This window comes from Schistocerca americana, chromosome 1 (assembly GCF_021461395.2).
Source record: "Schistocerca americana isolate TAMUIC-IGC-003095 chromosome 1, iqSchAmer2.1, whole genome shotgun sequence".
NCBI classification, from domain to species: Eukaryota; Metazoa; Arthropoda; class Insecta; order Orthoptera; family Acrididae; genus Schistocerca; species Schistocerca americana.
In genome coordinates, this window is record NC_060119.1 from 1,040,065,845 (window position 1) to 1,040,078,879 (window position 13,035).

General features: G+C 45.4%; 1 protein-coding gene across 1 annotated transcript in view; it reads left to right on the forward strand.

Moving 5' to 3' along the window:
- Positions 1-13,035, forward strand: part of LOC124549370 (calcitonin gene-related peptide type 1 receptor-like) — a 125,667-nt gene that overhangs the window by 12,959 nt on the left and 99,673 nt on the right. Inside the window, exons 2-3 of the mRNA XM_047125239.1 lie at positions 8,603-8,756; positions 10,832-10,957. Coding sequence (XP_046981195.1) covers positions 8,657-8,756; positions 10,832-10,957 — 226 coding nt within the window. The 5' untranslated portion in view covers positions 8,603-8,656. The remainder of the gene's footprint in view (positions 1-8,602; positions 8,757-10,831; positions 10,958-13,035) is intronic.

Here is a 13,035-nt window from a genome sequence, read left to right on the forward strand (position 1 = left end):
CCATTTCACCAGCCAAGGCTCCGCCGTTCTGAGTGCGGTCTGTAGTCGTGAGTTAATGTTAGACGGCTTCCAATCTTGCGCAAGGATGGCAGTGTCATCCGCGTAGATTGCTACCGTCGTGTTATGTGTAGCTGGGAGGTCGTTTATGTAGAGGTTAAACAGTAAGGACCCTAGGATACTTCCTTGGGGTACTCCTGCCTGTATACCATGTCGTGTCGATTGTTTGCCCTGCACGTCAGTGTTGAAACTCCTGTCCGTGAGATATGAGTGTATGAGACTTACGAGCCCGTCGGGGAACCCTGCGTCACTGAGTTTGCGTATTAGGCCGTTGTGCCATAGACGATCGAAAGCCTTTTCGATGTCCAGGAACACCGCCCCAGTTGCCTTGCTTGTGTTGTATCCGTGTGTTATGTATTCAACGACGCGGAGAAGTTGTTGTGTTGTTGAGTGGTGATTCCTGAAACCGAATTGCTCCGGTCTCAGGGTGTCGTTTGTGATGCAGTGCCTGGTGAGTCGTTTTAATATTACCTTCTCAACGATCTTGCTGAGCGCGCTCAGCAGACTGATGGGTCGGTAATTTTGTGGGAGGGAGTGGTCTTTCCCCGGCTTCCTGAACATCAGGACCTTGGCCGTCTTCCAAAAGGCGGGGAAGTGTTGGTGTTTGAGTATGGCATTCGTAATGTGTGCTAGGTAGTCTACAGCTTTGTCCGTGAACTCCTGGAGGACACGGTTTTGAATGCCATCGTGACCAAGGGCCTTCCTAGCGGTGGTATGCATGATGGCCCATTTGATTTCAGCTGTACTAGCTTGTCGGATGTTGTTGCGCGCTGGTTGGGCCAAGATGCGTGTGACCTCCTGGTCCGTATCAAGTGTGAATGCTGGGTCTGAGGGATCCAGATTCGGTGTGAATGACGCTGCGAGTGTGAGGGCCATCAGTTCCGCTTTTTCTTCCGCAGAATATGCTGGTCCGTCTGGCCCTTGTAACGTGGGGGTGTACAGTTTCTCACTGGTGAAGTGTCGGGCTAGCTGCCACACGCCAGGCCGCGTGGTGTCTAGCCCTTCGAGTTTCTGGTCCCACTGTTGTGTCTTGAATGTTTGTATTTTTTCCCGGATTATACCCTGGAGCCTGTTAATGTGCCGTTTGAAGTGCTGGCGCCTGGTACGCTGCCAGTGTCTCCTGAGGCGGTTCCTCATTGAGATTAGGCCCAGGATTTCCTGGGGCAGGGCAGCACTGTGTTGTTGTGGCGTGCGGATTGGTATAGTGTTGGCTATTGCGTCCTGGACGGCGCCGGTGAGGCTTTCGACTGCCTCGTCAATTTGGGCTGTCTCGTTAATCGCGTGGGTTGGTGGGATGCGACTGTCAAGCGTTTCCTTGAACTGGGTCCAATTCGCGCGCCTGTAGTCTAACATCCTGCGTTGTTCCATGTTCTGCAGTGTTTCTTCAATGTACAGTATAACGGGTTGGTGATTTGAGGGCAGATCGTTTTCAACGGCAACGTTGAGTGTCGTTGTTATGCCCTTGATGAGGGCCATGTCTAACACGTCTGGCCTGTGTCCCCTCCGGTACGGAATGTGCGTCGGTTCGGTCGGCGCTAGTGTGATGTAGTTTCGTCCTAGTGCATGTTCGTATAGTTTCTTGCCGTTGGAGTTTCGTATTCGTGAGTTCCAGTCCGGGTGTTTTGCGTTAAGATCTCCAGCGGCTATTACGCGAGGTGATATGTTGAGTATTGTGCTGATGTCGCGTGTTTTGATGTTTTTAGGGCTGTTGTATACTGACACCAGTGTAGTGTAGGCTCCGTTGAACATGACCCTGACGGCGGTTGCCTCTAGTTTTTCGAGTTCAGGGAGCACTATGTTTGTGTGTTCTATGTCTTTGTGTATGATGATGGCTGTTCCGCCGTGACCGGAGCCGTCCGGTCGGTCGGTACGATAGACGCAGTAGCCGGTGAAGTTTAGTTGGTTGCGTGGTTTGAGCTTAGTTTCGCTCAGCAGTGCGATAATGATACCCTTACGCTCCATGAACGCGGCGAATTCCGCCCTTTTGTTATTGATCCCGTCTGCATTCCAGAACAGGATCTGTGTCAGTGTCTGGTTGTTTGCGATGGGGGCGGGGTGTGGTGTGTTATCCATGTATGTGTGTAAACAGTGTGGTGAACGCTGTTTGTATGGCAGCCCAGTACTGCCCGGGTTGGGCAGTCGTGAGCTGTGTGAAGAGTGTGGCGACGGCCGCCCAGATCTTGTGAAGGATCTGGGTGGTCGTGTGACGGGGGAATAGTGTTTCCAATAAACCCCCAGATGTTGTGTTGGCGTTGTGTGTGTCGGCCTGTGGCTCAGTTGTGGTGTTAGCGGCCGCTGGTGCGGGTGTTGACGTTATGGATGGGCTGGCGCTTGTGTTGTTGTTATGTGGAACATTTTGAGGTGCCTGTGTATTAGATGTGGTGGGGGGAGGAGCAGTGTGTGTGCTGGTGTTGCTGGCTTGCTGACTGTGTGTCTGTGTGGCATTGTTTTGTTGTCGCTGGGTATTCTGTTGTGGTGCGCGTGTGTTCCCGCTCCTGTTTCCACGTGTTCGCCTACGCCTTCTCTGGGTTTTTGGTTCTGGGGTTCCCTGTGTTAGTGTGTTTTCTTGTGTGTCATGTGTAGGTTCGCAGGCAGTGGCTACAGGGGGTGGGGTCGTGTTGTTTCTGGGGGCTGGTGTTGGTACCGGTGTGGGTGCAGTGTCGTGTTGGCTGAGACGATTGTGTTGCTGTCGCAGCGGTTGTGATAGGTGTGTGTGCTGGGCGCAGAGGTTCCGCGGCCTGCACTGCTCCTCCAGGGCGTGTAGCCATGGCGAACGACACACCGTTCCTGACAGGGTTTGGTGCGGGCCTTGGTCGTGTTATGACGTTCGGTGGCTTCGACTGTTGGTTTTTGCGCCTCTGCGCCTCTCTGTATACGTTGCAGCCCCTGTAGTTGGCCGCATGGGCTTGGCCACAGTTGGCGCAACGGCGTATGTTTTCGTGTATTAGTGTGCATGCGTTGGAAGCGTGTTTGCCAGCGCATCCGCGGCAACGGGGTGCCAGGCCGCAGCGGAGGCCCGAATGACCGAACCGCTGGCAGTTGTTACATTGTTGGGGGACTTGTGGCGGTTCGTAGGTTTCTACCCTTACGTCCATCCGCAGAAGGCTTTTTATCTGCAGAAGGCCGCGGGAGGCGGCCGTGTCGGCCATCTCGACCAGGTAGTGTGGTAGACGGTGGTGGGAGCGGAAGCCTGTCATCCTGGAAGCACTTTTGCAGTCGAATCCAAGGAAGTTAAGCGCCGCTTGTACTGTGTTGTTTGGGGTGTTGGGGTCCACTCCCTTTACCACGTACTGCTGTGTCCGTTCTTCGGCGGTCCTGTACGTATCGACTGGCCTAAATACTGCTGTCGGCCTGTAAAGCACACCGTTATTGCTTCTCATGTAATCTGAAGCCCTTGTTCGCGTCTCCAGTGAAATCGCCGTCCTCTCGACCAGGAACGGACAACAACTGCCCCACTTGATTGTTTGTGTGCACTCAGTGGCCAGCCCCACGCTGATCTTTAATGAGGTCCAGTGAACAGCTCCTTGGAACGCCAACTTGAAGGACCACTGTACAGCATGGACGGTCGTGCTTACGATGCGCACGGTATCACAGACAGTGGATTGCAATACACAAGACAACTCAGGGCGGTCTTCCAGTGCTGCCACCGGAATGAAGCCCGCTGCGCGCAGCCTCTCGCAACTCCAATGCCCAACTGTTTCTAGATCGTCCGCTGGTCAGTCCAGCTTGCTCTCATTCATGATCGGAGTGGCGCCCGCAGCGTCACGAACGGCACCAACCGCGCCCCCTTTCCAAGCCCCAGCTCGAGATCAGCCCATCGAGCGGGGTAGCGTAGTGGTTAGCACACTGGACTCTCATTCGGGAGGACGACTGCTCAAACTCACGTTCAACCATCCCGATTAAGATTTTCCGTGATTTCCCTAAATCGCTTAACGCAAATGCCAGAGTGGTTCCTTCGAAAGGGAACACCCGATTTTCTTCTCCATCCGTTCCTAATCCGAGCTTCTGCTCCATCGCTAATGATGGGACATTAAACTTAAATCTCTTCCTCGAGATCATCCCTAATCCAACCGGCTGGGCGGGTCAGGAAACAAGACGTGGCGCGAATTACAGATTCATGACTCAAGTATCTCAGATGGGCAAACCTTTGTTGAATCAAAACAGAAACTAATCACTACATCAGATACATAAAATGTGCCCTCTATAAAAAAATGTGTATCCTCCTACCCAGCTTTGAATCTCTGCTTGATGTTTTTCGTGTTTCCGATTTAAAATTTGGGTTATTTGGAAAACCCCTCTGTTTCGTTTATCAATAAAATGATACTGTCCACGTACTGCAACCGGTATATAATCTTGTATTATTTTAGATGTATAACTTCTTTGAATATTTTGTTTTCAGTGTGGTTCGGAAATACGTTCGCAAGTAGACCATTGATTGGTGAGCTAATTGTTAGGCCATCCTTTTAAAGATATAACTTCTTATTGAAAGTGAATTAATTCTATTCTGTTATGATCTTTAGGATAGCTCAGTTTCATCTATGTGTGCAATTGTTGTGTGCTCTTATTTCTCAGTTGTTCTTTAACAGTGCTGATTATTCCTCCTACTGGCATTTTTGTGTACATGGATGTGATGTCAAAAGATATTAGGTTTCTTGTTTAAGTGACATTTATGTCTTTTACCTTTTCCATCAGTCTGTTGGTGATTTGTAAGTTTCTGTTGTTTGTGAATGTGTACAATTTTTGTAGCACAGCATGTGTGTATCTAGCTAGGTGGTAACATGGTGCATTTCTGAAATTAACTAAAGTGAAATTGGACAGGACGTATCTTTGGTAAACTACTGAGGTTGGGTGCTTTGGGATTCATTTGTGTCATGTATTTGGCTCTAGTTTTCGTGATTGCAATTTTGAAGATTTTGGAAGTTTCTTTACGTTTTTTTGGTTCTCATGGTGAGAGCATTGATTATTTTAATGATCTCTTCTATAAATTCTTCTGTTCTGTTGATGTATTCTGCCTCATCCATAAGAAAAAGGGTATTCTCTTTAAATGATTATAAACTTGATATTATACTTTACAGAAATAAATTTGAGCCACAGAAGATGCCATATAGATGTCAAAACATTACTGGGTGAGCAAAAAGATATAAATAATGTTTGCATCAGGCAGATGTCAAAACAACAAAAACGTGTATCCTGATTCCAGGTATGGCAAAGCCGTCTGGAAGAAATAAAGTATGCTGAATTTACCAATGTCCAAATTGTATCTGTAGATGAGTTAAGAATGCTCAAGTGATTATTTTAAGAGAGGATTCTGAGAATGAATTTTTCATGATTCCCTTTTGTGATAAACTGGATAATATACGTTGAATGGAATAGTTGTTACTAAAATGAGATGGAAAGAAAGAAAAGAATAAAAAGCACATGACTACAGAGGAGAAACTACATCATGGCTATACAATGAACACCACTTTCACCAGCATACTTTAGTATTTATGGGATAATAAAGGATTTTGTCTGGAGGGGTCCCTATTTTTCTCTGAAAAACAAGAGCGTAGGCAGGTGACAATGCATGACATTGTAATCTGATGCGAAGGTTATGTTATGAATCAGGTGTTTATTTATTCATTTTATTTCAAATTACTTTCAGTATTTCGTATAAAACTGAGTACAACATTCATAACTGTGGGACAGAATTAAAGTGAAGTTACTTTATATACATTGGTGTCCAAAATGAAAGCAAAAAATTGCTATTTCCTCATCCTGTGACTAATTCAGGATATAATCATACAAACTATCAAAGATGTCATTACGATCGTGTTCTACACGGAAGATGGCATTCCGATCAGTGGGGAACCACGCCAACGATGACGTCAGAGCACCTGTCAAGCAGGGTAGTGTTATCAGGGTAGTCCCACATCCACACACAATCACAGACGGTGCAGTATGGCAGAGAGAAGGCGCCTACAGACTCTCTGCTGTGGAGGGCCATAGGAGGGATGGAAGCAGGAGAGTCGCAAACTGATGTGGTCCTATGGCTTAATATGAGTAGTTCTCTTATTTCTCGAATAAGTTGACGTTTTATAGAGACCTAAGCTTTATCCCAGAGGCCAGGACGGAGCCCACCACTTGTGACATCAGAAAGAGAGGACCGTTATTTGACTGTAAGGGCACGACTGTACCGCCTTACTGCTGCACTGCAACTGGCATCTGACCTCGAAGCATCCGCTGGACGTGTTGCATCGAGGCAAACGGTCTACAGAAGGCTTCAGTAGAGTGGCCTTTATTGTTGAATACCTGCTATCTGTTTACCTCTGGCGTGTGTTCTCAGAGGGGATCGTCTAGAATGGAGAAGTCAACATGCCATCTGGACAGTCAAACAGTGGGCCAACGTTCTTTTTACTGACGAGTCCTGATTTGGTCTGGAGAGTGATTCTTGACGGATTCGCATCTGGAGGGCACGTGGAACACGATTTCGGAACCCAAACATTGTGGAAAGAGACCGATGTAAAGGATGACCCCTAATTGTGTGGTTAGGGATTATGTTGACCACTCGAAACCTTCTACATGGAACTGTATGGGTTAATCAGCAAGATTTAACTGCTGCCAGGTACTGTGAGGAGATCTTGGGATCTCATGCAGGTTTGTTGTGAGGTGCTGTGGGTCCAGACTTCATATTGATGGGTGATAATGCTCGACCCCATAAAGCACAGGTGGCTGATGTTTTTTGGAAACAGAGGATATTACACGGATGTAGTCGTCTGCTCGCTCTCTCGATTTGAATCCCATAGAGCATGTCTGGGATGCACTAGGGAGACAGTTTGCATCATGTCAGCATCCACCAACCACTCTCCAAGACTTTTGAGCAGTGTTGCATGAGACTGATAACGTTATTCACAGCTCGCCCCATCGTTGTCAGTCCTGTATTGGTGCAAGAGGTGGTCACACCCCATACTGAGCACATTAAGCAGTTGTCAGAACGTGTATTAAAATGCGTTAAGTCGAAAAAAAAAGGCAAAGAACATTTTTGTCGACCGTTATTTATGTTGCTGTTGATTATGTTCTGTATTATTTACATTGTTTCTACTTTACTATCACCTGTTTATACTATTTTGTGGCAAAATAAACGCAACCTTGAAAAATTTCTGTTTGTTGCTTTAATTTTGGACACCAGGGCAGATATACTTGTCTTTTCCCCAAGGCTTTGGCGTCTTATACATTTGACACATATAATGAACACGTTTCCTCCCTCACTTCTCTCTTTCCACCTCTTCCTCCCTTTGTCTGTCCATCCCATCCTTCCACCGCTATCTGTCTACCTTCTCCTTCCCAATCTCTCTGTCTCTTAATCTCCACCTCTCCTTTTCTTTGTTCATTTACTCTACCCCCTAGTCTCTTATCATATCCTCCTCCACCCCCCCCCCTCTGACCATATCAACCACCCTCTCTCTTTTTCCAGCTCAGCCTTCCCTCTTCTTTTTTCCACCTTTCCACCATCCCTCTATACCTTCCATCTACTTCATCCACCTCCCCCTCCTCCTTCCTCTCTGTCAATTTCCTCCTCCATCTCACTCTGTCTATCCTTTCCTCCATCAGTCTCAACCTGTTCCCATCTACTCATTAGCACATTTAGCCTCTGCAACACAGTTCAATAAAGCAACCAATACAACTCCCACAACATGCCTGTCACGCAGGGCAGGCTATATACCAAGGACTTGAAAATCATTTATTTACCCCTGATGTACAGGCCGCTATGCAAGGCAGGTTGATGAAGCAGACTGATACTACTTCAGCACAACACACCTGACATGCAGAGCAGCTTACATATCAAGGCCTGCAGAACCGTTTCTCATCCCTGATGTGTAGGCTGCCCTGCAAATCGGGTTGATTCGGCAGGACCACATAACATGCCTGTCATGCAGGCCAGCCTATATGCCAGGAAGTGGGAAAAGCGCGTTTTTCCCATATCGCTGTTCCTGTTGGAGCTAGGAGAGCTAGGATGTTATAAATATCACAGCACAGACGCTCATGAGATCTGTTGATTCTGTGCCAAATTTGGTTGAAATCGATCCAGGGGTTTGACAGAAGATCTCAGACATACACACACACACACAGAGTTCATATATATATATATATATATATATATATATATATATATATATATATATATATATATGTGTGTGTGTGTGTGTGTGTGTGTGTGTGTGTGTGTGTGTGTGTGTGTAAGTACTTAATAGTTCAAATAGCTTAGAACTAATTGAAATGAGAAGTAATCCACAATTTTAAGATCTCCCTTTGTTTTCTATACCTTACATACTTTAATAAAAATTCAGGAAATCACCTTCAACTGTACAGTTACAGTAGTTTGGAAAAGGTATTAAATATAAATGGAGGATCGTTCTGATGGCAGCCATGTAGCTTAACCTGTTAATGGTGACAGTCTCCTTCCTCTTGCACTAATACAATTCCATTATGTATGTCTGCATACTGTTTAATCTTTGATATATCTTGTATTTTCAATAACTTTCAATGTGATGTGCCAATGTTTCAGGCAAACAAAACAGTCCCAGTATTCTTCAATCCAGATGACCCAAGAGCTAGTAAGATGATAGCAGCCTCATTTGTTGAAGACCGTTTCTTTGACAACTGGGTGAGCTGTTATAGGGCAGCAGAGGCATGTTGTTCAAGTGCGGTTTCTGATCAGGGTAAGTGTTAGGAATAAGAATGGACCAATGTCTTGAAATCTATCGTGCATTTTTACTATAACATATAATTATATAAGGACAGTGTCTAATTCTTTTTTCAGTGTACTAATTGCTAATCGTTATTAATTTCAGTATGAAGTAATACCTCACAGAAGAAAAGTATACCTGATTAAGTATATCTCACTTAATCCTCATACTGCTCATTAAGTAATGGGTGGTTTCAGTTTGTGCTTTATCAGACAACGTTGTTTACAATTTTGTGAAAAACTTGGTGTCTATACCAGAGTTATGTGGTACTGAATATGCCACAAAAAATTAAATAGAGCTTAATACGTTAAGTGTCGAATCTAAATGTACACCGTTCAACTGGGAAGATCAGGACGGAACGTTTTCTGTTTATTCATTGTGCACTATCACTAAAGGTAATAGCTTATTCATTTTCAAAAAAGTATTTGTGTCTCAACGAAATAGGTTTCCAATACTGACAGGACCAGTATTGCGTATTTCTTGAATGTTCCTTGACCGCATCTTCCCAGTGGAATGGATGAACTAATACCAAACGTGGAATTCGCAGGCTCTCGCTCTCTGCATAGCAGGATAGGCGGCTCTCTGTGACAGATCTGACGATAGAGTACAATGGTCGTGCAAATACAACAGCTTTAAAGCACACCATTCAACGAATTTTGTTGAATTGTTCGCATGTTCACCAAACAACATCATCAATTACGACTGCAGTGCATACAGAGTCATCGTGTTTGCTCCTTGTCTCAATAGAAATGTGTCGCTTTATCTGGTGAATCACGTTTCTTGTTATACTGGGTCACGTTTCTTGTTATACCGGGCCGATGGTTGAGTCCAGATACGCTGTTGTCCAGTTGAACAGCTGCTCGGAGCATGCAACACACCACGGATGCAGACTGGTGGGAGTTGTGCTATGCTATGATGGGCACTCACCTAGGCTTTTATAAAATCAGTCATAGTAATCAAAGGCACAATGGCAGCTGTGGATACCGAGAACGTTACTGCGGACCAGCTGCATCCCTTCATGCTTGATGTCTTTATCAACGTCGATAGCATCTTCCATCAGGATAGCTCTCCGTGTTACAAGGCCAGATTGGTGCTGCAGTGGTTTGAGGAACATGACAGTGAATTGACACTGACGTCTTGAGTTACGAAATTTAAATGATCTGAACTCAGTGGAACCCATCTGGCAAGCTACTGCACGCCAGCTCCGTACCCACAAACCGCCTGCCCATAATTTAGAGGGGAATTGCGGGACCTGTGAGTAGACATTGATGCTGAATAATATTTAAGGAGACCAAACAGCTAAGGTCACCAGTCTCCTATTCTGCTCCCAGGCCAGAATCAGTGTACCCACCTGTCTGTGTATGGAGTAAATTCTGTGTGCAAGTGTGAGAAAGTGTTCTAAATGTTTGTGTAAGGTGTATCTGAGGCGGAACGTGGGAAACAGCCCAATATTAACCTAGTGTGACGTGAGAAACGGCCTAAAACCACTTTCACGCTGAACGGCACTCCGACCCCAAACCGCTGGATGGATTCGATCTGGAGCTGGCAAACCTCACCATCTCCGGAAACCTACCAATGGCTTCTCGAATCTTTGCCACCCAGAATAACTGCTTTTTCGGGTGACCATAATGTTTTAGCTCATCAGTGTATTTTGTATGATAAGGTACTATTGGGGGTTTTTCAGGTCATTTTAGATCACAAGCTTAATGTGACTATTGATATTTTATCTTCCCAATTCCCGGTCGTGGAATACTGAGCACAAAGTGGATCCATTTTGCAATTAGATTCTTACTAGTTTTTACTTTTGTCTCATTTTTCATGGATTTTCACCACTTTTCATCGGTTATCCTTATTTCGCTCATTTAAAGGTCTTAGAATGAGTGGTTAAATAATTATTTTACGTGTCTTATTCTCTCTCCGATCTGTCTCTTACATTGTAGATAACAGTGAATCTGTTTGAGGTAGCAAAGGAAAAGCTGAACTTCGTAGGACGAAAGAGCGGAACGCAACGACAGGAGAGGGTTAAACAACACAATATCTGCTTTCAGGTGGGGAAGGACAATGCCCTCACACATGGGACGGTTGGCAGTGCTGGGGGACCGCCGCTCCACAGACAGTGCAGCAGGCGCCCTGCCCCGATTACGCCTATACGTCAACGCCGCCGAGCTGTACATGTAAGTCACCATAAAGCAAGCTCTACACAGCTGTTTTCATTTAAGTGTCAACATACAGAGTGCATCCGATGTCTAGGGGTACCGTCTTTGAGTAGTAATGAAAACGTCCTAGATTCCGGGTTAGAACCCCGCCACCGTTTAAACTTTGAATAAAATTCATCAGCACTGGCGACCGAAGATTTCCAATCATCCTCATTCTCCAAACGGCCCTGTCAAAGAGGGCGGAGGAGCGGACAGAGATTCAAACGCTCTCATGCCCCTTGGGTGGGAAACTGCCCAGGTGGAAGAATCAGCAATTATCAATGGTATGAGGATACAGCAGGCAATGAAAAGCGCTGTATTAAAAACACATAGTGAGTATCCACAAGATGTGTGACCTGTAACTGAAAAGATGTCATGATGATGTCTCCATTGCTGAAAGATCCCAGACTAGCTCCCCCTCCCTCCCTTCCCCCCTTCGGATCCCTGGGAAGGGACTGCCAAGGGGGAGGTACTGCCAAGGGGGAGGTGACTATGAGAAAAAGACTGAATCATCAACGAAAGGATAACGTCCTACGAGTCGGGAGGCGGAAACGTGACAGAGAAGCTAGAAAATCTGAAAAGGATAATGCAAAGGCTCAAACTAGATGTAGTGGGCGTCAGTGACGTGAAATGGAACGAAAATAAGGATTTCTGATCAGATGACTATAGAGAAATAACGGCAGCAGCAGAGAAAGGTAGAACGTTATGAAAAGGAAGGTAGGGCAGAGAGTGCGTTACTGTAAATAGTTCAGTGATAGGGTTGTTCTCATCAGAATTGACAGCAAACCAACGACGACAACGGTAGTTCAGGTATATATGCCGACGTCCAAACCCGAAGATGCAGAGATAGGGAAAGTGCATGAGGATATTGAACTGCATTGATCAGTATGGCAGATACGGACTCAAATCACAATTTAGTAGGGATGAAGAGTAGGCTGGAGTTTAAGAGGTTAGTCAAGAAGAATCAATACTCAAAGAAGTGCGATACGTAATTACTAAGGAATGAAGAGATACGCTTGAAGTTCTCTAATGCAGTAGATACTGCAATAAGAAACAGTTCAGTAGGCAGTTCAGTTGAAGAGGAGTCGACATCTCTAAAAAGAGCAGTCACAGAAATGGGAAAGAAAAATATAGTTACAAAGAAGGTAGCTGCGAAGAAACCATGGGTAACACAAGAAATACTTCAGCTGATCGATGTAAGAAAGAAGTACAAAAATGATCGGGGAAATTCAGGAATACAAAAATACTAGTCGCTGAGGAATGAAATAAACGAGTGAAGAAAACGAAAAGCAAATGATTGTCGGAAGAACTGACTCAGCATATAGAAAAGTTGCGGTATCAACGTTCGCTACCACACTTGTTAGGGATTGCAGTTATCGATCGCGGTCCGTATTAGTATCGTTGGACCCGCGAGAGGCTCCGCGGCTTGTATAAAGTGTCTAGCGAGCTCTCGTCCACTCTCGCTCGGGATGTCAAGTAGTAAAGTAGCACAGCCTTCAGCTGATAGGAAGCAACCTCTAACAAGGCGCTTAGAAACGTAGTGCCTAAGTGAGGCTCAATAGCTATCTGTTTCTAATTATATGTACGCAGCCAAGAAGAATCCTGTACAACCATATAAATACAATATATATTATTTTTTACCAACGTCTTCTAATTATTTTAGTCGTTGCAGATCCCGATCATACAGCCAGCACCTTCTCGACGTTTCTGACAAACCTGCTGTGATTTATATGTTTCTATTTAGCATTGGCCACCAGTCAACACTGGCGACGACTCGTTCGTCCTCATCATAACGAAAGTCAAAACAACCTTCGATGAAATTAAAAGCAAGGGTGGTAATATTAAGACTGAAACGGGAATCCCATTGTAAGATGCAGAGGAGAGAGCGGACAGGTGGAAAGAGTTCACTGGAGGCCTCCATGAAAGAGAAATTTGTATGATGTGATAGAAGAGGAAACAGAAGTCGATACAGAGGAGATAGAGGATCCGGCATTAGAATGAGAATTTAAAAGAGAGACTTAAGATAAAATAAGGCAGAAGGCTTACATAACATACCA